The 26,378-nt window shown below is 45.9% G+C and overlaps 2 protein-coding genes across 2 annotated transcripts in view; both read right to left on the bottom strand.

Annotated features, from left to right (window-relative positions):
• Window positions 1-15,460, bottom strand: part of CCDC187 (coiled-coil domain containing 187) — a 17,034-nt gene extending 1,574 nt beyond the window's left edge. The window contains exons 1-11 of the mRNA XM_057380875.1: window positions 14,758-15,460; window positions 14,302-14,393; window positions 13,537-14,216; window positions 13,004-13,103; window positions 8,528-8,703; window positions 2,642-2,739; window positions 2,162-2,272; window positions 1,770-1,873; window positions 1,128-1,264; window positions 521-645; window positions 211-398 (exon numbers count right to left, since the gene is read on the bottom strand). Of these exons, the coding sequence (XP_057236858.1) occupies window positions 211-398; window positions 521-645; window positions 1,128-1,264; window positions 1,770-1,873; window positions 2,162-2,272; window positions 2,642-2,739; window positions 8,528-8,703; window positions 13,004-13,103; window positions 13,537-14,216; window positions 14,302-14,393; window positions 14,758-15,438 (2,492 nt within the window). The 5' untranslated portion in view covers window positions 15,439-15,460. The remainder of the gene's footprint in view (window positions 1-210; window positions 399-520; window positions 646-1,127; window positions 1,265-1,769; window positions 1,874-2,161; window positions 2,273-2,641; window positions 2,740-8,527; window positions 8,704-13,003; window positions 13,104-13,536; window positions 14,217-14,301; window positions 14,394-14,757) is intronic.
• A 290-nt stretch (window positions 15,461-15,750) lies between these two features.
• On the bottom strand, window positions 15,751-23,854 carry LOC130582259 (uncharacterized). Its single transcript, XM_057380864.1, has 7 exons — window positions 23,775-23,854; window positions 23,010-23,053; window positions 22,136-22,229; window positions 21,436-21,505; window positions 20,397-21,004; window positions 18,460-18,558; window positions 15,751-15,953 (listed from the first exon to the last, which is right to left on the bottom strand). Exons 1-7 carry the CDS (start codon window positions 23,815-23,817, stop codon window positions 15,763-15,765), a joined length of 1,149 nt encoding a protein of 382 aa, XP_057236847.1. The 5' UTR covers window positions 23,818-23,854; the 3' UTR covers window positions 15,751-15,762.
• Between the last annotated feature and the right edge of the window lie 2,524 nt (window positions 23,855-26,378).

The following is a 26,378-nucleotide window of genomic DNA, read 5'->3' as shown; positions in this document are numbered from 1 at the left end:
ATCCATCCCTGAGGGCTCCTCATGCAAGAAGGCCGCAGTAGAAGTTCAACTCTGCTCTGGACACACCAAAACCATGCAGGTTCCTTTCCTCTCCTCATGCATTACATACTTTCAAAGAAGATTTTATATTTGTTGCCTTCCCTGAAGGCAACAGGAAAGCCCATCCCGGCCGAGTGGGCCTCCCCCGGTCCTGTCCCCATGTCCCCTCACCGTCTGCGGTGGCCCAGCCAGGCCAGCTGGGTCATGGCCCTCTCCTGCAGAGCTTTTCTCCGGAGCTTCAGCAGCACAGCCTGGTGCCGAGCACGCAGCTCCTGTCCCCTCAAACACTGCTCCACCACGGCCAGACTGCAACCGTGCAAAGTGCTGATGTCTCCCAAAGGTGGAATGGCTGCGCTCTGCTGGGGACAGAGCAGAGCATCGGCGTCATTGGGTGAACGGTTTGATAGAGGGATTAAAACCAAAACAAGAAAGCAGCCCACAGAAATAAACACTTTCAAAGTGCTTTAGGAGCTGGTGTTACCTGGCTGTCAGAGCTGGCCTGGTCACTGCTCTCTGTGGAGTTGTCCCAAATCTCACCGTGGGGCAGATTCACCCGAGGTGACAACAGATTCAAGGTGTGATGGCTGTGCAGAGACTGCCTGTGATCTGCTGGCAGGGATTCCAAGAAAAAGAATTAATGTCACCATAAATAAAAGATCTAAAACAGAAGGAAAAAAAGAGACCCAAAARCCATCTCCCACAGTACAAGTTAACAACCATTCAAGGTGCCTTTGACAAATCCTCATCAGCCATGCCTGTGCACTGCCCTCAGTAGGAGCTGAAGGAGTGACCCCACAGCTGTTCACTTCCAGGAGCAAGGTAAGGACATTAACTTTTACTTATTTATCATGATTTCACTTGTGAAAAACTTAAAGAGACCCGTTAACAGGGTAAATAACTCTCAGCACCAATATGATTTTCTTAGAAGGATTAAGAGTACAAAAGAAGATCGCCATGGATTAAATATGCACAATGAACATACTTATTTAAGTCACAATTTTCAACATTAGTTGGTAGATTGTGTTCCAGGTCACAGTAAATGGGGCATTTTCCCAGTACCATGAAACTCCTTATAACTTCATGCTCACCTCCTTGAAGCACTGAGCAAAATGAACCTTCTCCTCCTCCTAGAGGTTTTCTTTCTCCCACTACTTTGGGATCCACTGGACTGTGATCTCTTTCTGTCTTCAATGCAAATTGTCTCAGTGAACCCATCTCTTGATTACTGAAAGTAAGAAAAAGGAAATATTTTCTTATTGCAGTTGCATATATTATTTCAATTCCTAGCTTTCACAGCCAAGTCCTCTGTGGAGGCTGAATMTTTTTCAAACCAGAATGCTGCTCATTTTTATGTGATACTGAAAGTTTTACCTGTGGAAAAGTGCCTTTCTGGTAATTGCATCCATAAGACCCTAGCAGCAATTCTCAAGTCTTTATGCTACTTTAAATGAACATAAAAAAATGCACATACAATATTCTAATTCACAGCAGGGATATGATGGCAAAGCAAAATGAAAAAAAACTGTATTTTTCACGCAAGTTTCAGAGAGTTTACAGCTAAAAAAAATGCAGAATCTCCCACAACATTGTAAAGGTGTTAATACTGTAGTTTGGGCATAAATCAGAGTAAAAAGACTATATTACATTTACTTTAGTCCCCCCAAAATATTCACACAGGCAAACCACAGGCCAAATCCTTAGAGGGCCTTGCTGTATTCTGCCTCCTGTACCTGCCAGCAGCAAGGTCACCTTCCAGCCAGTGTCCTCTCAGTGTCTGCTCTGCGTGGTACTGCCTTGTCACAGAAGGATYTCTGCCTCTGGAATTCCTGCTCTCCTGCACACACAGAAATTGTCACAMACCTCAATGATCTCTTTGAAAGGCACAACATTTAAGCCTTTTTTCCTCACCTACTCGGCAAAGCCCCTGGTGGTAGATAATGCTTTTCCTACACCAACAATACCTAAAGAGTAGGATTAATTAATGGGCTGGATACTACCCCAAGGGAGAAAACTCTGTGGGCTAAGATGGTACAACAGCTCATAAATTGCTGTGTATTTAGAGCTGCTCTCATGAGAGTTGGGGYCTAGAGGTGTTAACCCAGGGTCTGAAATCATAACTTACCTCTGAACTGTGCTGCAGCAGGGCTCTCAAAAACCTTTGGCTTTGCTGAACCTCTTGCTTTGCTCTCTGCCTCAGCACCATAAGCTGCTGTTTCTGCTGGAGCTGCTGAAGCTGTGTTAGGAAGTGACACATTATAAACGGTATCTTTAACCAGGTGACACAACACCTGAGAGCAAAGGGCAGCACAGGAGCTGCACAGCCACATCCTGTCACATCCTCCTGCCCTCAGCAGGCAGCACAAATGCCATTTTGGCTGCAGCATAGCAACATCTTCTTACCCACCAGAGCTACACTGGGATCTCTAAACAGGAAAGGAGGGTTGGCACCTCTCCTTTCTAGTCCATGGGGTTTATGAGCCTGACTCACATCAGCTGATGCTGACTAATTCCAGCCTAAGCACACCTGAAACTGGGCATAGGGAGCACCTTGTTACCTGGGAATTGGAATTCCCTTTGCTCCTCACACAGGTTGCCYACTGACCTTCAGTTTGTGAGCCAGTAGTAGGGAGGTTTGCCTCAAAATGTCCAGGTGGTTCCTGTGTTTGTATTCCAGGTCTGTGYAGCTGTGATCTCCCTTACCTGCAGAAGTTTAGGAAATAGATGGTAACAGTCRCCATTTCTTAATTTTAAAATATCGGTGTTTCATTAATGGGTGCCAGATGGAGAAATAGCAGAGTTAACCAAAGGGAGACAGCTGAAGCAGATTCCTCCATATTCCAATTGCTGCTCTGAAAGTTTGTTTGTACACTGTCAAAGTCCTTTGGGATTTAAGCATTTACAAAGTTGTTTTCCTAGCAGGGTCACCACTRAGCCCAGGATACCTTGTAAATAATCTAACAGTACCAAGGTGTTTCCAACAGGATTCCAGAGCATCCACTTCTCAGCCTTCTCTGCTGCATTGCAGGCCTGACTGTGCTCCCAAAACATGCCTGAGACCTGATACACAAAAAAGGGATCATCACAAGRGGAGTGTGTACATTGTTCCTAACTGCATTTTCCTTTTGAATCCTCCCTGGGCCTATTTTTGGAAGCCTCCCAAATCTGACATCTGCTTTTATTCCTGAAATAACTTCTCTGMATACATTTATTTCTACCATAACTATAGAAGGAAAATGTCAGTACCTACATCCTGTCAAGAAATGTGTGAGCATGAAGTCCTACAAGCATTGGGAAGAGGCAGATTTGAGGATCTGTGCCAGAGAAGGATTGAGGAACAATTCCTGTTCTAAACCTCAATTTCAGAGTGTGGGTTATTGTAACTCTTGGTCCCACTGCTCCTTTGCTGCACCAACAGGATCAGAGCCAGTGGGTACAGAACAAAAGCTTCTCAATCTGGTAACTTCTTTGGGAACTCGAGCAGCCTCCCATGAGTCCCCTCCATCTGTACAGGGGTGCAGGCCRATTCCTCTCTCTTTTGTCACAGGGGGACACAAACCCCTGGAAAAAGTGTTGCTTTTTAGGTGGGGATGTTTCCCTCTTGTTCCAGGTGCCCCTATTTCACTGCTATTTCCTCATTGTTCCTCCCCTGCCTGTGTGTGACTGTGCAGCTGATATTTTGTTTACCAGAGAAATGCTCTTGKCTGCTTGAGCTTCTCAGATGAATTGCTCAGCTTATGCAAACAGGTTGTGTGTTTATTCTGTGCTGTGCTACTGTCACAGCAACCAGAGTCATAAAAGAATTGAAGTGTGGGTCATAAATAGAAATAGGTCTGACTTGGAAACTTGAGATAAAATATCTGTCCAGGTCACCTGAATCCAAATTACCCCATGGTGCAGGATAAGCCCATGACATACAGTCTGTTTTTGCTTTACAGACTGAAGAAGCTTTAACACAGAAGGAGCTGAGATGTGGGCTTGTTTGCATGCCAGGATGGGTTTTGTGTTTATGTGGGTGTGAGCAAAATAAAATATTAAATCTTTGCGCCTGGTGCAGGTTTTCTATTAGAATGCTGCTGTTTYTATAAACAGCTTGATTGCAGATTTCACTTTCCTCCTACAGTGATACTACAGGAGGCTTCTCTTAACCCTGTCCTTTTCAGAGTCAAGAGTCTGGATGGGAATCTCATATTTTATATTTTGATAATTTCCCAGCTTTGGGGGGTCATTTGGAAAGGCAAAGTTTAAATACTAAATTATCTAGACATGCCAAATTAAGAGTTCATCTTTTTAGAAATATTTTTGGTTTTAGCCTATCTTTCTAATTTTGAGGACTGATTCAGAATTTTTAATGCTGATAGTTARCTAGAGATGATTTTGTGAAATGACCTATTTAGGAAAATGGAGAGCATGAAAGGGCTGCTGTTTCTACAGGGAAGTTTCATAGTGGTTTTAAGCAATGCAATAGGAAAAAAAAAAGACAATTCATCAGTGGGTCCACAGACAGCACTTTCAAAAGGGTTTTCAATACTAACAGATAAGGTCATTTGATAAAAAAAATACAAGATAAATGTATTGATAYTTAGTTGTATGAGTATCTTTTAATATTAATGTCTGAAGGATCTGTTAGGATATAGTTTTAAACCTGACAAATCTTTTCAATTTGTGCCTCAAACTGAACAATGCTCTTGTTACTCTGGCCAGAGCCCAGCCAGTGGCATTGACCTCAAAGTGATTAAAAAGTTTGCTCTGATCTGTTTTCCCTCCTTTTGAACATAATTTTCCTAATTGTGGCTATTTCCAGATGCATTTCTTGTGTTGCAACATCCTGCATTAAAGAAAATACCATCTGGCTAAACTTCACGTCCTTTTAGGTGATGATGAATGGCATTTACTGCCTACCCAGATAGCTTCAATGTGCATACACTCAGCCTTGTGAAAAAAAATGCTATTTATTAAATCACTTTCCGCTGCACCTGCAGAATCTCAGCAAAGCCCTGTAGAATCTCCCTGACATATAATTAAAAAAGCCAAGCTAAAAGTCTCATTTTTCTAATCACTTGAAGCAAGGCAGAAGCATTTACTGCTGCTTTACTCAAGGACAGCTTTTTCTCTTTCTGCCCATGTCAGCAATCAGACCAACCCAGTTATTATAAAAATACGTACTTGCAACTTCAGCTGTAAGCACAACTTTTTCTGCATTATTGCTTGGAGGTGAATGAATATGTGGTGTAAAGTGTCCTAAAATGCTGCTGTGGAGTGGAGCAGCTGATCCAAAAGGAATTGCCCCATTTGCCTCCATTTGGGCAATTCTTCCCCTCTCCAGATTTACTGTGTTACCTCAATTGCTTTATTATTTCAGGATGCTCTTCAGGTAAGGTGAAATACCACCCAGGATTTCAGCACTCTCTGTGCAGGAAGGGAGCTGCAGTGATGACAGGTAATCGGAAGAAAAGAGGTTTGACAACTCCTGATCACAGTGAGAAATGCAGCACAGGCTGTTTGACCCTTTTTCAGCAAGATCTGTGAGCCAAGAGCAACCCCTGAGGAAGAGACACTGAACGTGAAGGCTCTGCCTGTTCCTTCAGGAGATCCATGGGCTGTTCTGCACTCCTGAGCACCCTGGAGAATCTGTATTTCCACAGCTGCTGGATCAGGTCCTTCTCTCCTCTCTAAACACGTCTGCTATCCCATTTAGCACTGCAGAGTAGCTGCTCACCAAACAAGGGGATTAATGYGGCCCAGGCTGCTCCTGTGCCCTGCATATTCTGTGTTTATGTCTAAATCCTCTGGTGTGGAGGGCTGGCCTGAGTTCAGCTTCCAGCCAGATGTTGCAGCACATGGCAGTCCCTCACCCTGTGCTGCCCCTTGTCACATCTTGGCTCAGGATAGCAACAGAGCTGGGCCTGAACCTGCACCTAACCAGAACCCTGGATTTCCATGGAATGCTCCTTCTTTTGCTCATCAATGATTCTGAACTCCCTCAATCAACAGCACCATCATTGTAGACAGCTCCAGAGGTCCTGGAGCTCACTGGAGCTGTGTGAAATACAAAACACAACCTAGGATTGGGAGGGAACACAAAGAGCTGCCTTGGCTCAGCACTCTCAACCAGAGCACAATTAGCTGGAGCCATGCTGATACATTTCTGTGCTGATTCCACTAATTTAATAATTTCTCTCTCTTCTAGAAGCAAGAAGGCAGCTCCCTCTAGTGATATGAGAAAATATGTCAATCAGCATTTTAGGGGAAAGATGTTATATACACGTATATTTTCCTTGTAATTCAGATTAAAATTCTTCATTTCAAGAACAGTAGGAAACACTAAATGCACTTTCCTAGTGCAACTTACTTTAAAACAGTAGCCATGCTTAAGCTTCAACATTTAGAAAATACTTTTTTTAACAATTAGTTTCAGCTTAAACTGCATTATCTCTCAAACACAAAAGAAAAAGGAAACAAAATTCTGGTCTGATGAAATGAGATTTCTGGCTCATTCAGTCCAGTCTGGCTCAAAGGCCAATCCCTACACTGTAGGAAGGGCCACAGGAAGAATGCTGGATTTTTTTTTTAATGATGTATTTATTTGTTTAACAGAAATACTAAAATTTGGATACTGTGGGCTGTATTCAGAGGACATGCTGAAGTATCAAGGAAATGATAGCTCATCTCAGATCCCTGTGGGAGAGARCTGGTGGTTTGGCAGGAATGACAGRRAGATTTTAYGTAGTGGTGTAATGTGCAAATGCCTTCCTTATCAGCTCACTTAGTTATACCAAGTTTTGTGCCTAAACTGATGAGAAATTCATGCAAGAGCTATGTGAAATACTTCCCAGTGCTACCTGTGGAGACAATTTTTGTTCATCACAGCATGCGCTTACAGGATTTGCAATTCTGGATATTATACTGGCTGTGTTTAAAAAGAAAATTCAACAATTCATGACAAGTTCACTGTCTTACCCCAGGTAGTAAACAGATACAAACATTTTGTGAATATCTTCTTCTCTCTGCTTTAAGTGGTTTGAAACGAAATTCGTTATTTTACCAAGTATATTTACTACAGAACATTTTTCTTTTGCACAGCAGTGGGTGGTGAGGTGACGTGTGTCCCTTGGAAAGGTAAATTTGTCCATTTGGCAGCAGTTGTAGAATTACACTTCATCATGCTGCGTGTGCACGKTGACTTCTGTGCCCTGTGAAAGGCCAGAACCAACTGCAGGGTGATGCTTCCAAGCAGACAATGCAGCCTCGGGTCTGAATGCCCTGTCCCTGCTCAGGGTGGTGACAGACCCACTTGTGACCCATATTTCAAACCCACATTGTGTTCAGCATGACAGTGGTGTGAGTGCTGCTTCCCAGTCCAGCTCTGGGCTGGCAGCTCCTGCAAATACACAGGGAAGGGAAAGGTTTCTCCTGGCAGACACATGAGGCAGCAGCTCCTATTGTTCCCATGGTGAATAGTGGATGGCTGGGTCTTGCAGAACTGGGGCCCTTAGTTATTAATAGTAAATAAATAGGTTGTCTTTCGCTTAGGGTGAAACACTTCAGACAACAGCCTTGCTGCCCAATCATCTAAGATGCCCTCCTGGTCCCTTGGGGGTGGGGGAGAAGCACAGTAAACAATGCTGGCTTCCCCATCACCCCAAAATCCAATATTATGTATAAAATGTTGTGAGGAAAACAATGAAGAATCCTTAATAAGAGCAAAGGCTTTTTGTAAGTACCCTCTTTGAGGAAAGGTTATCTGATCTTGTCCTTTTGTCTCGGAAAAGCCCTTAAAACAATGCACCATCTGCTCSTGTTTGGTGGGAGCAGGCAGAGATCTCTTCAGACAGAGCGGTCTGCACGCTACTGGTCGGCTTTTAACCCTTTCAGCCACAAACTTTCCCTTGTTTCCGTGCARACCTTTGCTCGGGGCAGAAGTGGTGATGCCCTGCAGCCTGGCCAGCCCTAAACACCCTGCAGCACATCCCTGCATTCCCCCTGCACTCTGCCCATGTCCTGTGCCTTGATGTCTCCTGCTGTCCAAACAGGACMACATCCCACACTGCTCGGATGGGTAATTATGAAGAGTTAATTATAAGGCTCCCAGAGACCTTCAGATGAGGCTGTGAGGTGCTGGAAATGTCTCTGAGCTAAAWGGGGTTTGTTCCATCTGTAGCTGTCACTGTGAGCTGAATTCACACCTGTGACAGCACAGCATGGAAAAGGCAAAGAGTTWCTATGGCATTTGATGCAATTTTCATAATAATTTCATATTATCTCTTAGATTGTACATGAATGTTGAGAATTTTTCATATACCCATTTTTCACCTTCGAAATCTGGAGCACGAGCTATCTATTTGAAATTCCCCTGCACCCCAGATTTTCAACCCTAGTCAGAACCATTAGCAAGAATTCTGTTGCAATGAGGGACYGTTCATTCTATTGCAGCAGCACAAGAAGTACCTCAGGAGGACACTGAGTGACCCTCCAGGAGATGCCACCTTACCCAAATCCTTCTCAAAGCCATCAGTGCTCAGAGGGGCAGAGGGCTGGAAGCTCAGGCTGTCCCAGATCCTCAGGATCTCTCCAGGAGACTGCTTGGCCATTTCCTCTTGGTTCTGAACTTTCAAAATAGGCTCACATCCATAGTGATCCCTCTGTGCTCTGAGTTCTCCCACCGGGCTGTGTCAAGGTAACAACAACAATTACTGCATTTCTGAGATGTGTATAAAGCAATCTTTTGAACTGAAAAAAACCCCGGTTATTTCATTTTAACAGAACTATTACATTTTGTCAAATGGAAACAAAAGGCTCCTGAGAAATCCTACCTGCCAACGTGCAAACTCTCTTGTCTTGTACCTTGATGTTGTCAGGAAAGCTAACAACACTCATTTTTACCTGCTCTAATTACTGCTCTGAAAGAGCTGAGTATTTTTCAACCTGGTGGCAAATAGAAACAACAATCTTACAGTGTGGAAGCTTAATTTATGAGGGCTGCATTGTACAATCCGTGCCATTGTTGGGACTTGGTTGCACAATCCGGCTCTGAACCTTGGCAAAGAAATCTGTTTAGAAACACAAAGTACTGAGCTCTGTTCCAGTGTTTCTGGGATTTGTGCTGAGCATGGCTGTGGCCCAACTAAGATCTGGGAGTGATATATACACTTTAATATTTCAAAACAATGTCAGCACCAAGTCCCGCAGACGAAGACCTCAGCGAACTGATTTTACTTTGTTTTGGTTTGTAACTATCTGAGCTTAACTAAAAAGATTAGGAAAGAAGGTGTGAAAATAGGCATTTATTGATCAAGCCTCAGCTGAACCACATGCAGGGACACTGAGACACTGAAATGGTGACAGATGTTTTCTTTTTTTATACAGAAAAATGAATGTGGAAATTTTTTTTTTATCAGCAATCAGCTTAGGGAAATCTTATTTCATTTTTCTCGTTAATAAGCTTTTCTTTGTTTTTCATGACCCAGAAACTGCTAAAACGATTAGTACAGCTTCYACTAACGCGTCTTGGATGTAGGTGGGAGCAAAGGTGGATTGAGAGAGAAAGAACAGAGGAAACAGGGATTTCTTAAAAAGCAGTTCTAATATTCATTGGGCAAATGTGCTGAGTTTTGTCTCTGCATTTGTGTTATGATGGTTTTTTTAGGCACTGTTTTCTTTGGCTCTTGGGAAATGCCTCCTTCTGTTTGGGRAGGCTGATGCCAAGGTCTGTGTCCTGGGAAGGGCATCAGTGGAAATCAATGCAGATTCTACAGAAAATGCTGGCTTTCCACAGGAGTAGCCAGCAACACCTGCCCTTCCAGACACAGCCAGCTCTGYACAAACCACCACAATTCCCAGATGAGGCCCTTTGGGTTTGCACTAAAGAGAAGTGCAGGATCTGCAGGAGGAGGCAGAGCTGTGATCCTATAGGTGACTCTCCAGCCATCACYCTCTGTCCCACCCTCTGAAGCCACCCAGAGCACTTTCAAATCTGAATTTACAGCAAAAATGGGATCATTTYTTTGACTCTTGAGAATGTAGCCACTTATAGAGGTAACTGAAACAAAATAAGATGGAATTGCCCACGCATTTTCTGGCGGTTTGGAGAATTCCCATCAGTGAGTCATTTGCATCAGCAACAAATCTCTGCCAGCCGCCCCTGCGGACAGCGGAGCAGCCRGGCATGAAATGGGAACATTTCTTATGGAAACAGGCACCTGTGGGATTTCGTGCATGAACACGAGTCGCTGTTTTCAGAGCTATAATTAAACATGTAAACAGCAAACCGTGCTGTTGAAACTGGCTGTGGAGAAGGTCATGCTCAAGAGTGCTGCGTTTGGATCGCTGGATGTTTTGTGTTTGTGAATGAGGCCGGCACGCAGTCGGTTTTAACAGGTGGCTTTGTTCAGATGAGCTCTCTGAGACAGAGAGCTCTTGGTCTGTTACAGCCAAATGTGGACTCCTAACTCCATTACAGTGGCAGTCAGAGCACAGAGCCAACTCAGCTGATTTTACCATCACATTTTCTAAACCAGCTCTAGCTACACCGATGATGAGCTCTACAGGCACAGATTTACAYGACCAAGAACACAGCACTGACCCCTCCTGTTAGCTCAGCCTGTGAAGATTGTGTGCAAGCCAAGAGACAGGCTCTGTTCACTCCCCACAGAGCGTTCATGCACTCACGGAGAAAATGTTCCTGGAGCAGGAGAAATTATGACTGTGGAAAGTTCCTCAGTCACTTCCTTAGCACGCTGACGSTCCTTTATCAGGTCTGTCTGATCTGATTTGTAATGAATCAATTCATACCAGATCAACTTCAAGAGTAACTTGGCCATGGGAGCCTCACTCTATGTGCCAAAGGACTCACTCCCTTTTGCTTCCTATGAGTGTGCAGGCTTCAGGAGAGCTGCAAAGTTAGATTGTCTGCAAATAAAAGCTGAGGGCAGAAGACAGGCTTTTTCACTGAGCCTTTGTATTAATTATCTACTTTACCAGTAGATAAGAAAGCGTTAAAAATGGGGTGGTCTTTAGATTGTCCCCTCACTGTCACTGCTGCTGCATCACAGGGAATCCTCAGCCCACCAGGAGATGAGTTTGGAGTCATTCACAATCTAGCAATGCTTTCCACTTCTAATCTCTAAATACAGTGATATTTTAGCTGCAAGTGGCTCTCCTCATCTTTTGAAGCAGCACTTGCAAGAGGGCTGTAATTTATTGTTTGAGAGCTTTTATTGGYGTTTTTTTCAGTGATGCTCTGAGGACTTTTTGACTGTGGCTGCTTTGCTTTCTCAGTAATTGCACTGTTCAGCAGATCAGTGCAATCTATCTTATTTCTCCTTGGTTTGATGCTTGTCCCTTACAGCTGGGGGGCTGTTTCCATTGGGCCAGGGTGTCCTGTACCTACCACCATTACTGTGAATTTGGGTTGTGTCACGACAAGAGTGATGGACCCCACAGCTGCTAATGCAGGGCAGACACARCTCTGACTCTCTCCACTGCTCACTCAGAGTGCCCAGCGCTCATGTTCTATACATTTGCCATCTTCTGTGACARAACAGCTCCATAATCCTTGCAACTGATCTCTCAGAGCAGAAATCAGTCCAACAATTACTAGAAATTATTTTTTTTAATGAATCCCAGCACGCAGGAGGCCGGGGGAGCTTTACCAAGGCATTAGCGATGTCCCGCTCCGTGCCCGCGGCTGCTGGCGCTCTCCGGTGGCGAAACTGTGTCATGGCCGGGGCGGCCGGGAACGCACCGGGCCCGGGATCCATCGACAGACCGCTACCGGAGAAACCACTGCTCCCGGGGAAACCATTGATCCCGGGAACCCATCGGGCTCGGGATCCATCGACAGACCGCTACCGGAGAAACCACTGCTCCTGGGAACCCACCGGGCTCGGGATCCATCGACAGACCGCTACCGGAGAAACCACTGCCCCCGGGAACCCACCGGGCTCGGGATCCATCGACAGACCGCTCCCGGGGAAACCACTGCCCCCGGGAACCCACCGGGTTCGGGATCCCGAACGGCTCCCGGGGAAACCACTGCTCGCGGGGAAACCATTGATCCCGGGGAAACCACTGCTCCCGGGGAAACCACTGCCCCCGGGAACCCACCGGGTTCGGGATCCCGAACGGCTCCCGGGGAAACCACTGCTCGCGGGGAAACCATTGATCCCGGGGAAACCACTGCTCCCGGGGAAACCACTGCCCCCGGGAACCCACCGGGTTCGGGATCCCGAACGGCTCCCGGGGAAACCACTGCTCGCGGGGAAACCATTGATCCCGGGGAAACCACTGCCCCCGGGAACCCACCGGGTTCGGGATCCCGAACGGCTCCCGGGGAAACCACTGCTCGCGGGGAAACCATTGATCCCGGGGAAACCACTGCTCCCGGGGAAACCACTGCCCCCGGGAACCCACCGGGTTCGGGATCCCGAACGGCTCCCGGGGAAACCACTGCTCGCGGGGAAACCATTGATCCCGGGGAAACCACTGCTCCCGGGGAAACCACTACTCCCGGGAAACCACTGCTCCAGGGGAAGCCACTCCTCCCGGGAACCCACCGGGCTCGGGACCCACCGACCGCTCCCGGGGAATCCAGCGAGCCCGGAGATCCACCAGCCCCGGGAACTCACCACTCCCGCTATTTATTTTAAGTGCGTTTGGCACGTTTAGCAGACAATAATATACCCAGCTTTGTTATCCACAGATTTCCAGCTACATGAGGTTGGGTGTATAATTCTTTTCTTACTTCTGGGCAAGCCTAGGCAGCAGAAAGGGAAGTAATGTGCCCAAAAACAGTAGCAAAAGCACAAATAAAATTACAGGATGTCATTTCACAGATGGACCCAGAAGAAAGTGAAGCCTAGAAGACCCACTGCTCTGAGTCTGACTCCATGCTGAATTGGTGCTCCTTATTTTAAATACAAGGGCTTGAGGTGCATTGAGCAGAGAATAAAATATCCAGCTTTATTACCTTCTAGTGAGGAATCTGTGAGCTGGAGAGGCTGGGCTAGTTATTGGCTTTTCATGCCGTAGAATTATGTCCACCTCGGAGCTCTTATTCACAGGGAAACCTTTTAAAAAGACAAATGAAGACATTTAATAAATATGCTCTTTGTAGAAATGAAATGGGCCAGGCTTTGGCATCTATTTGCTGCCTATTAATGCGTGAGCACTTTGCTTCCATACAGCTCTTCTTATCCACGGATTTTTAACTCCATGGGTTTAGGTTTATAATTCTTTTACTTCTGGGAAAGCCTAGGCACCAGAAGGTGATRTGTCCAAAATTGSTGKCAAATCCACAGATAAAATTATGAGWTGWAGTTTTACAGGCAAAATGAGAGRGGATRRAAGTAAAMYYTAGGASATYCACTGCTCAGGGATTWTCCAAGACACASMACTTCCAATAAATAACCTTGGGGACATGAGGCTTAACCCCTGTTTGTAGCTTTGAAAGACCTGGGCAGTGGCACCTGAGCCTCCCTGTRTCCTGTCAGAAGGATTTACCTTGCAATGTGTCACTCAGGTCTCCCCCAGAGCTGAGGGCTCTCTGTCCTGCCCTGTGAGTGATCCAGGGCAATACTTCCCCCTCAGCATTTCCACCAGACAGAGGAGTTGGCATTTCCTTCTGCCTGTCCAGGGCTGTTGCTCCCTCACTGCTGCCCAGCAGGTGAATCCTGCCCAGTCCATGGCATTCCCTGTTGGATGTCACAGGTGGCACATTAGGATCTGTGGTGTCCAGATGTATTTTAACAGTCTTTTTTGTGTCTTGCTTATCCCTGCAAGTCTCAGGTTCTGGGGCAGAATGAGGCTCACTGTAAAGGTCCAGAGGTGTCTCTGTGGATGTTCTGGCAGCAGAGGCTTTGAYCCAGCTCGCTGCACTCAGCCTCTTCCTTGCCACGTCAATCTTTTCTGCAAGTTCCTTGGACAGATTATGAATGGCTCTCACACGATCCTGTTTGCTTCTGTGGGGAGAAAGTCCAAAAGATGAGTCCTTGGAGAAAGGTTCTGCATCTTCCTGAGGAGCAGAAAAGCTCAGAGGGGGAGAATGCAGAGATGGGGGAGAGCAGGGTCTCAAGTCTTCACATTTCAGAGGACTGAGCAACCAGCATTCAGATTCCAGTGGTGCTGCAGGACCCAATGCCTCTCCTTTTTCAGGTGATTGAGCTGTTTCTAGAAGTGGATTCCTGTTAAAAGAAAYAAAAGAGAGAAATATGTCTGCAGTGTGAGCTGAGAAAGAGGCTTTCTAGGATGCCTTTTGTGTCTGAGTACCTGCCTCTGCGATCTTTTGGTAATAGGGGACAGGATGTTTCATCCACCCAGGCCATGAAACTCCTTTCCAGAATTCCCCCACTGCTTTGTTCCTAAAAGAGAAGAGCTCATAAGTGTAAGCACTCAACAGCTGGCAGCAGAACCCTGATATCTGGCTTTTATTCCACTTAATAATTGGCTCATGTAACTGGAAAACTGCTCATACCACAGAACAAACCTGTTCTTTTAGCTCAGGCAATGGAGATTTCCAGGTTTTTGGCCTGAAGTTGAGCGTTCCAGCCTTAYAAATGATCGCAGCAGTTTATGCCATAATTATAAGCTAATTGCTCTATTTTTCTAGATAAAACTTTTTCCCCCTAGCACTTCAAAGCGTTTGTATGAGGTGTTTCATGTCCTACATGGTGCTGCACTGATCAAGATTGGAGGAGTTTCAATCTGCCACTCCTTAGGACTTACCTGCTCGAGTTCACACTGAGGATTTCCTTCAGCAGAACCYGTTTTCCCAAGGGATTTGTGCATCTGGTCAGGACAGCATTTCTTCCCAACAGCTTCCTTTTGCTTCCTGTACACTTCTTGCAACCTCTTCTTCCTCATCTCTGCAGCCTGAGCTGAAGACTTTTTCTCTTCGAGGAGTTTCTTCTTTCTTTCTTCCTTTTTTCGAGACATGAATTCCCGAACACTTTCAGGGCTGTAAGGGTGAGGTTTTTTAAGGTTTGCCCTCCTCTTCGAAGGTTGCTTAAGATTTTCTTTCTCAGACCCTTTCTGTCTCTGAGGAAATGCACTTTTCCCTCTGCTGCAGCTTCCTGGGGCGCTGGGTTTGGCTCCATCTTCCGTTAATGAAGGTTTCATCCCTTCCCCACTGAAGGCAGMGGGAGTTATGCCCCAAAATCCGGGTGAAGGAGAATGGATCCCRAGGGATTGCTGTTTCACAGCCTCTCTGGGGAGCCTGCTGTGTCTGTTTTCACTACAGGACTGGCTTTGCAAGAGAAGGTTCCTGAGTGCTTGGTTTGTACCCTCTGCTGGTGCACTGCTGCCCCTTTCAGCCTTGCTGGGAGCAGCCRCAGAGCTTTGGAATCCAGGGCTCTTCCCCACAGGTTCATTTCCCTTTACTTTGGAACTGTTTTCTGTCACTGCCATTGCCCCAAGTCCTCCACCTTTTCCCCAARGTTCTGTGGGAAGCATTTGAAAACAACAAATATTATTATATTATTTAATTATAATCATTAATAACACAACAGYGCTATTATTTCAGAGAGTATCAATTCCTGTGCCTACACTGTGTATCAACCTGCTCCCTACTGCAGCTCTGAGGATTATCTTCATGTGTCTGTCATAAAATCTGTGATGTTCAAGGGAGAAGATAAATCTGAAAGGTGAAATTTGAAGCAGCAGTGGCCAATGTTTATTGCAAGAGCCATTAGAGAAAGGTGCTCAGAAGGAAAGCTTTAGTTTCAACCAGGTTTAATAAACCCCATTTTTGTTTGTTTGCCAAAACAGCCAGTGCTGTAGAGGGGCAGCTGTACCGAAGGTCTTTGCTGTGCTCTGCTCTCCAGTTCTGCTCCTCAAATGTGGAAATGGAGGGGGTGGRCCCAGCAGCCTTCTGGCCAACTTCTGACCTTCTCTCCACGCAGAAACACCAGGMAGATTCACACCTGAAACAGAGGGTTTGTGTTTGATTATTACACCCCCAYGTTCTTCAAAAGAATATTGTAACTCTCTTATTCAAGTCTATTTAATGGTGATTTCCAGAAATCACACTCAAGGTGTGGGGAGATCTAAAAATATTCAGTCAGAGGATGTTTAAAAGAAAAGTCTGGTGCTACTTTGATAACAAAAAGTTTTTAAAGCACTCAGACTTTGCAAGGCTACCAGGTCATGAATCAGATGAGCTCATGAACTTTACACATGAAGGAAGGTTCAGTGGTTTCCTAAGACTTTACCATCAGCATTTATATAATCTAACAMTTGCAGTATGTTCACACAATTCTTAGAAGTTTTACCCAGAAATCACTGACTCCCAGAGGCCTCAAGAACACTGAGAAAAGGTCAGGGCTTCCTGGGTACCAGCATATTTGAGAACTGAAAGGGATAACAAAATTGGTCTTTTCTTTGTGATTACTTCACACTCACCAGAGCAAACAAATYCATTTTTAAACCGGTGAGAATCAGCAGGATGTGGTGTGGAAGAATCAATGGAGGATACAGGACGAGGGACAATGTATAATGCAGAAATAAACAGTGCAGAATGCAGCACACACAGATTACTCTTGCTTAATAGGTGGTGTCACATAATAGACAACATTTATCACTGTTTTACTTCATAATTTCAGATTGCATTCACAGCATGCCAATACTTGCACAATTACATATTTATTGCAAACACTTCTCCAGCACAAGGTGGCTGAACAGGTACTGAGTTGGGTCTTGCATGGAAATTCTCCCCTACAAAATCTCCCCCAATTAAAATATTCAAGCTATTTTTTTTAATAGGAAAGATTTTACTGTGAAATCAGTACCAGCCTCAGCTCATGTGATCCAGTGCTCACTGAATGAGGCTTTTCCAGCTGCTGCTCAGTATCTTGTCTGTGCACTGAGCTGTGGACACAGAGGACTTCCCAAAGACTGGTCAGTGGGATTTCCCTGAGATTCCCCACTGATTTGGGAATAGTGTAAGGTACCACAGTGGAGATGGAGTCACAGCCACTTGTTTTTATTTTTTCATTTGCAGCAGCCTCTGAGATGCTCTGGAGGCTCATGTCAATTGTGGGTTTAGGTCATATCACAAGGGGAATGATGTTTTTCAGTCAAGGAAAAACAGTCCCACTCCCTGTGGGACTGAAGTCACTTCCTATCATCCCATGGATTTCTTCTGGAAGCCTTCAGAGGAATTATCACCAGATCTGTGCATGGTGTTCACAGCAGGAACACAGAGGGAACTGCCAGAGTCTGTTGGGCTCAGGAGGGCTGGGATCCATCCATGTCTTTAGGAAACACCTTGCTCTATCACTTTGTTTTGTTCCAGGAATACTAAAAATGCAGGGTGCATTTATTCTGTAGCCTGTCTTAGTTTCTCTGAAAGCATCAGACAACATAATACATGGATCTCACAATCTTTGCCTCACCATGTTGTTTGATTTCAATTAAATGGGTTTTTTTTTATCTGCATCGTGTTCATTAACTACAAAAACTATAATGCTAAAGTTCAAGAGCAGCCTGCATTCCTGATGAGAACAGTTGATAGAAGAAAATCTTTTGATTTAAATATTCTCCTGGGTTTTTCCTACCTACGAACGGATGAATATTTTATAGCCGCGGTGACTTAATTTTTTGTTAACTACAGCAAATTTATAATTCATCAAATTCYTGAGTACTCTGGCTCTGACCCCTGCCCCTCATTCATCTCTTCATAGCCCTGCCTTGGCTCTTTCAGTGACAGAAACTAATAGCCAATAAAGACACCATGACACTGGCAGTTACAATGATGAATGCTTCACGTGGCATGGTCTTATTATGACCCACTCTCAGAGGAAGATCAAGCCATTTTTCAAACAATCCATTAAAACAAAAAAAAAAAAAAGAGGAGGGAGAAGGAAATTATTACATATTTCATGCATTTTAAATCATATTTAGGTAGTTGAGCACAGGATGCTGCTATGCTCRTAATTCCATCTGCATGGGATTAGAGAGCTTGGATTATTTTCTTTCTGCTCCACACAAGTTACTCATTTGGTAACTTGGCTGGTGTAAAGTACAACCCAGAGCACTTCCACCTGTTCCTCACAACATCTGAATGCAACCACTTCTGTGCAAAGAATTTGCCCACAAAATGGGTAAAATTACACCAGGAATTCAAACYTGCCCTTAGAATTACCTGTCAAGTAAAACTGAGAACGAGCCATTGATGCTCAGATAATCCATCCAACTTTTCACTGCCTTTCTTTGGTCCCTGCTTGGCAGGCCAGGAAATCCCTGCCTTTGGTGGCACTTAATTCATTAGGGAACACAGACCTGAATAGGTGACAGACAGCTCTTCCCACTGAGGATGTATGACTTATTTTTCATTTCTGATGMTTTTTAATCCTGGCAGGTCTGAGATCCACCAGCTGCAGGCAGGTCTGTCCATCAGTCCTTGTAATTTCTCATGGTTTTCAGCCTTACCTTTCCCTGCCACTGCTTTCTCCAGAGCAGAGGACTTGGGTGAAGGCTGTCTCTGGTGTTCTGTTTGAATTCTCCACGCTGAGCTTCTCTCTCTTTGATCTTTGATCAGGAGGGGAGAATAAAACACAAATGAATTACTGCGCAGCTAAAATCACTCTTCAGTCATGACTGCTGAACCCACAAACCAATCCCAACCCCATTCCCTTGGAATGCAAAAGCTGAAGTCTTTTTATTGAAACTGGTCACCAAACAAGCAGGACTCCTCTGTTTGATGTTTGTGGTGTGGATGTTCCAGCAGAGGAAGCATTGGCCTGGATCCACCCCTGAGGTTGTATCCATGACCCTGTCTATCCACACAACAGCTCAGTGGGCAAACAGCCCTGACATAACTGGTGGATCCTGTGTGACATGTCCCCCTTGGTGTCTCTGGAGATCCAGACCAACCTTTCCGTGCAGAGCAAACACTGAATACTTGGGGAAGTTTCCTCTAACAAACTGTTGTGATATCTCATCGCTAACCTGTGATCACGAGGGCTCTTTTGTAATCCCTTCCTTGTCCAGTGATGGTAAATCCTCCTCTGCCTGGTGTTCTGTGCCCTTCATCAGGCAGGGAGAAGGCAGACCCTGGGTTCAGAGCACTAAACCCCAGCCAAACAGATGTTTGAGAGGCATTAGGCTACAAGGAGCTGTGCAGATGTTGGTGTTCAATAGCACTGAGCTCCTGGAGAGCAGCACTGGGCTCCTGAGGCTGGACTGTRGTGTGTGACCAGGGAATATCTGACAGAACAGCTGTGACACACTTATTGCAGCAGGAGAGWACAGGCAGACAGAGTGAAAGGAGAGTTTGGAGCTGTAAATCCCCAGCTTCAGATCTGTGTCTGTCCTGCATGTCCAACAGTTTGTCTGGCAGTTCCCTCACTCAATTACATAAAACATTCTGGGTTAAAAACAAACTAAACAAGGCTTCCCTTGGGAATATCCCAGAGAGCTCAGCCCAGATTGTGGCTTTGGCTTCTGGTTTTGGGAGGGGTAACAGCCGCCACTGTGACAGCAAGCACTGCCTGCTGCAGCAGGAAAGGGGAAATGGGACATGTGGGTCCCACAGATGTGAGAGCAGCACCACAACATCCCCGTTAAAGGTGACAGGGAGCAGATCCACTGGGGAAGCTGGCAGTGTGTGACAGGGATCCCAGTGCCYCGTGAATTAACTCTAATGCTATTACAGCAATGAGATTGATTATGTGCAGCTTTTCAGCTCGGCTCCTCCTGGCCTGTATTTCCTCAGTAATCCCTCGGCTGAGGCTGCGGGGCTGGCCCCAGGCAGGCTCTGCTCCTGACTCTGTGCCTCGCTAACAGCAATCCCAGATCTTAAACCACACTAAACTAAAGTGACAGCTCTAGATGGATGGTTCTRCAGCCCCAAATTTAGCAGCAAAGCAGGATAAGGAGGTCTAATAATATTTGCTTTCGGATCCACACCGGTTCTGAATTCATCTGCACTGAATGAACTGTTAAATCCCCTGTAATGCCTCTGAACTACACAATTCCTGCTTTAAATACCTGCCTTTCCTCATTRCTATACTGCTGGCTCCTATTCCATGTTTTATATGTGGCAAAAGGAAGGATGTGGGAGGAAAGGGGAGAAAATAATAGATTTGCAGAAAATTGTTTACTATTTTGCAGAAAGAGATGTATGAATTTGTGTGTGCTGGGAAGTAAATCCAGTGGGGAAGTGAACTCAGCAAGCAGAGTGGGATGGACAGCACAGAGAGGTTTGTACCTGCAGAAAGAAATGGATTTATCACAAGAACGTGGGTGATGCCCCACAGACACCACAGGGAGTGRTGGAATCTGTGCTAAGTGACTCAGCTRARCCMAAGTAGTGCTAGAGAATATCCAGTYCCAGCCTTTCTCCATAGGTTCCAGACCACACTGACCTCTGTGAGCTGGAGCAGGAGGAGCAGAGGCCACTCTGCACACCTTTCTTTTCAGAGCTCTCCTTGGTGAGGGCTCTTTAGCAGAAATCAGGCGCTCTTGCCCCCGAGGTGCTGCATGCTGCTTTCTCTTTTGCTCCTGGATCTTCCTCTTGAGTTGCTCTAACTTATTTTGGGGTGATTTTATCCACAGTCCTTCTTGCTTCTGATCTCTGGCCTTGCTGGCTGCTGCAAGGTGGGATGTGGGGAGCAGGAGAGCTGGAGGTACAGGAGTGCTGCTGCCCCATGGGACAGAGAATGAGCTGCTCCCTGCATGGGGGTGAGGTGGGTGATGCAGGGAACAGGGAAATTTTTCCTTCTGCACTGTGTGACCTCTTGAACCTCCCTGCTCCCTGAAATTGTCCCTCCTTGGTCTGTTCAGGTTCTTTGCAGGGACCCACATCCCAGCTGAGCTTTCACCATCCACAGCCCAGTTCCAGGCAGGGCTGCAAGGTCCTGAGACTGCCCTGGGGGACAGAAGGGTCATTCTGGAGGGGTCAGAGATCACAGCAGGGCTCTCAGGCCAACAGGGCTGTGGGCAAGCAGAGGAGAGAACAGCACAGCTTCCCTTCCTGAAGAAAAAGAGAAACAAGGGTCAATATGCAGGAGGCATGGTTAAATTGATAATACACGGATGTGAATGACTGCAGAGTTTGTACATGCTCTGATGGTGACTGAGGTCTCCACAGAAGCAGCATTTTGCCAGTCACCAGCAGTTTGGTAAATGAAGATAATATTAGGAAAGCAYAGTGCAAATTGTGATCTGATAAGAGTAATTATGAGCATGGGCAGAGAACTGATATCAGGYACTGCCTTCCTCTGCTGCCTTGTTTGTCACAACTGAGGGTGGAACTCTTTGGTGACTCTTTTGTTCCTTTTTCCCCTAATAAACAGTAAGGTTCTAAACCTTTTCTGAAGTTCTGCATCCCAGATTTTTAAATCCCTTTCTGTGTACCTTCACCAACTCATCCCCCAATTGCTGCACACCCAGGTTATTATTTACCTGTGGGCTGGAGGACTCTCACTGCTCTCTTTCTCACTCAAAGCTGTTTCATCTTTGTTCCTCTCACCATCTACAACACATCAAAACTGTGTCAATGTCAAAATGTCAAAAATATTCCTTAACCATTAAATTCAAACAGCAATTTTTACTGGGGCTATCCCCCAAACAAATCCAGCCCATAAATATCAAAATAATATTAAAGGCTGGCAGTTGAGACTGTGTAAACCACCTCAAAAACAAATACCCAACATTAGCAAGAAAGTGAAATCTGTTATTACCATTAGTTTTTAAGAGTGTTCTGGAATTGGGTTAAATTTCCTGCTTTTTTTCTTCTCCCACTTCATCGTTTTAGAAATCATTTTAAACACATTATATATTCCTACCAAAGTTAGCAAACAAAAAACGCTGTATTTACATCACTTCAGTTATCTCTAGGGAATAAACCCTCAGAGGAGAAGCACAGGGAGCTTTTACTGTGCTGTAGCTGTGGGTGTTAATTCTGCAGCTTTTGCTTGAGCTCTCCCCAGCGAGGTGTGACTTCCCGTGCATTGCCATATTTTGCTGGGAACACTACAGAAAGCTGATGAAAATATACACTTGCCTCAATAAAGAGGGGTTTTCACTATCTCCTGTCACCTTCCCTTCCCTCCAGCACCAAAGCAGCCCCATCTCAGCGGTTTCCCAGTAACTCACAACTCACCAAAGCTCTTTTTGTGCCAAAGCTTTCTTCTGGCTGCCTGTGATTTGGCACAACTCCACGTTTGATGATAAAATTTGTTTTCAATCCTTTGTAGCTGTGAAAAGGCAGATTTTTCTTTTGAAGGGAGACATATGTTTTGGTTTATTCTGGGATAGCTTTTTGCTGGCATCCACTGTTTCTCTGATTAATTTTGCAGCTCCTAGTTACTGTGTAAATACTGGCCTGTCTGAGCATGTTCCATGTGGTATTTCCTACAGCTGGAAAGAATGCAATTGACTGGGAAGATAAGAAGTGAAATCACCTCTCTCCCTYATTTATTTTTTGCATGGATGTGTGCCTCAGATTTTTACTGATGTTTTTAAAAACAGCTTAAGCTGGAAGTGACCCCAGCCAAGAGCAATTCCAACAGTGGGATGCTGCTGTCGGGCCTTTGCTGTGCAAGCAGCACCCCATGGATTTGGATAACATTATGAATTTATCCAAGGAATGTCAGTTTTGATGGCARCTGCTGTGCCTGGGATCAACACCATCGTGTTCCCTACTGAGAGGATGATAGGACAGGGAGAATCCAGAGGATGTCCCAGCTCAGTGTCAGCTGTTTTTCTGCTCAGGGCTTCAAGCTTTGTCTGTTCTCGTTATTCATTTTCTGAGTGTTGTGAAATGGGGTAAAATTCCTTGTTTYCCCCTATCCTCTCTTTGTTATTTAGCAAATAAAGAGGTGACATATTTATTGGAAAAGAACAAACAARTGGCAGGTTTAYRTTGCCTTCAAATACAATATTTCCAYGGAATTAAGSCATGGAGGTGATGCACAGGCAGCTGACAGAAAGAGATAGAGGGGTGTGACAGCAAGTGCTCCCTGAACTGCACCTACCACTGCTTTGGCTTCTTGCAGACTCCTCCAAGCCAAGGCCACAGCTGTGGAATCAAGAGATGGAAGATGTTTTAGCATCTCTTCACACGTGTCTTCACTACTGACAGTTTCCCCTCATGCTTGAGCCAGAATAGATCACTGAGCTGGTGGCTGAAACACAGAACTGCTCCTGACAAATTGTGTCTGGGCTGCTTTTGTATCTCAGTGTGTGCTCAGTTCCATCAGAGCTAATGCTCTCTGGGCTGTGCTAGTGCTTATCCAGCAAAATCCTTGCTGATAGTAGCACACATTTAAAAAAGACTTAGCTGAATTTCCCAATTCAGTACTATTTGTAGTAGTTGGTTTAAAAAAAAAATCCCATACAGGATTAATCATGAAAGAATGGCTCGTGTCTTTTTATGGAAAAAAAAAAATAAGTGACACATCAGATACAGAGAAACTCCTGCTGTGAACTCATTGAATACATTCTACAGAAACKGAGCTGTGATGCTTTCAGACTGAGGAAGGTTCACAGAGCAGCCTTCTTTAGAAAACAGCATGAAATGAGGAGGYTGGTGTGGCTGTGAGAGCTGTGAACAGTTACAAAACCGCCCAGCACTCTCCAAACTTCCAAATATTTGCTCCATTGGGCCTGAAGTCACACAATCCGGATTAAACTAAGCACTAAAGTCTTTCCACAASCGATAAATCCTGGATTTAAAATAAAGTTACCCAAGTCTCTGCTGTGACTGTGCTGAGAAAAGTGGAAGATCATTAACCACGTACCAGTTAGAGGATCCAATTCTCCAGAGGCAAAGCTCTTCTCCATCTTTCAGCTCTGCTACAGCTCTGGCTGCTTGGTGTCCATGTCTGAAACAGCCATGCAAAAGGACAGGTCACTGCTGCCCTCTGAGAACAGCCCAGGGCATTTATATGCTGATATAAATATAATTTTCCCATCTCTTATTGCTGACTGCCCATGAAGAGCCACAGCATTTACATTTCTGTGGTGTTTGCAAATGTTACCTGCTGTTATTAATTTTCTCAGCCTTGTGAAGAAGTCTTAGGAGGGGCAGGGATATGACAGAGCTGGACAATGTCCTGCTCTGGGTCAGTGCACTTTGCAGAGCTGCCTGGGAGCTCAGGAGGGGTCAGAGAGTCGGGAAAATCAGCTCCCTCCTCCATCCATCCCCCCGTTCCTGCCAGTTCAACACTTACCTTTTGAAGCCTCAACCATGCCTGGAACAAAATCTCCACTTAGGAGCTGTTCAAAAGCTCTTTGGAGATGACCTGCAGTATTTCAAGAGTGGCTGATCCCAAAGGCACTTCCAAAGGGAGGTGTGGGAGCGATCCCAGCMCTGAACATCCCATGTGCTGCTCCTTCCCTGGCTGAGCCATCCAYAGGTACCAGCTTCTACTCCCAGCTGGGAACGCGCAAAAAACACMTCCCAGGTCAGTCCCTGCCCTGCCCACGAGTCCTGGAAGGACCAGAGGAGCCCCAGCAGCCTCTCCAGGGCTCAGCCATGGCCACACCTTTGTTTGTGCCCCTCTGTGCAGGGCGACAGCAGCCGCAGMGCAGGGAGAGGCTGTCGGGAGCGGAGGAGAAAACAAACAGCAACAAGAGGAGCCTGAATGCTGATCTCAGCTCGCAAACACGTGGCGAGGTGCCAGCAGATTTCGTGGCAAGCCCTTGTGTCCCTTGCAGCACGTTTGGCATCCTGGCAGTGACCGCTGGCAGGGCTGGGTGGCTGCAGAGGACAGGGCTGGAGCTCAGGTGGGAACAGATCTGCACTTCTGGGATCTGCCAGGGCAGGGAGAGAGACCAGAGCTCCCAGAGTCCTCATCCCAGGGCATCTTTCCYCATGGCAGAGCAGCTCTTCCCATTCCAGAGCATCTCTCCCCACACCTTCTCCTGGGTTCTCACCCAGTGTTCCATCCTGCTCCCAGTCTCACCTGAATCCCTGCTTTCAAGAGAGCAGGGGGCTTAATTTTGAGATTCTAGAAGCAAAAGCTTGAAAATATAAGATAAACATATACTAAAGTCTCAGATGAGGCTTTTCCCCTTTCGTGGGAGTCACTTATTTTAAGTTTCACAACCTTTTACGTGTGAGTATTTCACATATGTGGGTAAGCATTCAGGTTCTCCGGGTCCTGCACAGGTTTTGGGTGATCCGGAGGGAACAGTCTGATGAGCCAACAGCAGAGGGCAAACGCAGCCTGCACAGCGGAGCTGMRGCACTCAGTGCTGGGAKGWTCCYGGCCCCAGCTCCTGCCGGGACAGCYCAGGAGAGMGGCAGGTGCCACYTTGGGCAAAGGCAGACAGCGCTGGGAAGCAGCAGCAAAAYTCTCACCACAGCRGCGATTYGCTTTCCTTTTYGTTTTCATGCTTTTGATGGAGCACCTGGTGGACTTCAGTGAGCTGTGATGTCCCAGACTGAGGCCTGACAATGCATCTCTTACAAACCCCCAAAACTGTAGCTCAAATAGGTAAAAACCCCATTTCTTCTCACCTCACTTACCACTGTTGTGGGTTGAATTGCAGTGAGTACCCCAAGAAAAGTCCTTGTATCCCCTTCTCCCACCCCACTGCAGAGCAGAGAGAACTGYGTGCTGTTCTGCCAGCATTTTAGTTTATTTTGAATCCGGCTCCTTTTTCTGGTTTATATCTTCAATTATTTGCTCATTCTTTATAACTCTACWAATTAGCTTTTAGCAGCAATGTCAGGATTGGAAGTGCTGGTTATTACTGGAAAGTACTCAGAGGGTGAGGCTCTTGCTGGCATCACATCCTTTCATGCCCACGGATCCCTGCGGTCTCTGACAAGCCCTCTTGAAGAAGCAGACTCAGCCTAATCTAATAAATGTCCGTGCTCGGAGCCTGTGCCCAGATATCCCCAGCATTTCAGCTTCTCAAGTCTAACCAAACAAGGAATTCCTGAGCTGCAGAATGGAGTCACAAAGTTCTCGTTTCAAGCTGTTCCAAGCCAACGTCCTGGCCTGATTAAAGGTTTCAGTGCTGGGAATGCAGAGCCTGTCCAAGAGAGGAGCCACAGCTATTCCGGGTGCACCAGTGATAAGAGCCCTAATTGCAGTCTYGGGGCTCAGGGGCAGCCTCAAAGAGGGGAGAGAACACAGACTGCAACTTCAGCAGCGCCCAGGGAAGGTTTGGGAAGCTGTGACATCAAACAGGAAAGCTCAGGGCTGGTCCCAGCCTGCTGGAATGGTGGAAGAGCCAAGTGGAGCAGGAATGACTGTGCTGTGACAGGCTGAGCTCTCGGCAGGCGACGCTTCTCCGGTCCCTCGGGTCGGACTGGCRTCTATTTTGGCTCGGTATTTTCTCAGCAAGCTGTTGGAGCTGACAGGAGCCAGGAGAGTGACAGATTGCCACTG

This window comes from Malurus melanocephalus, unplaced genomic scaffold (assembly GCF_030028575.1).
Source record: "Malurus melanocephalus ecotype Western Australia unplaced genomic scaffold, MMel_1.1 scaffold_474, whole genome shotgun sequence".
NCBI lineage: Eukaryota > Metazoa > Chordata > Aves > Passeriformes > Maluridae > Malurus > Malurus melanocephalus.
Note: the sequence above shows the minus strand (reverse complement) of the source record. Positions and strands in the feature narration are given on the sequence as shown.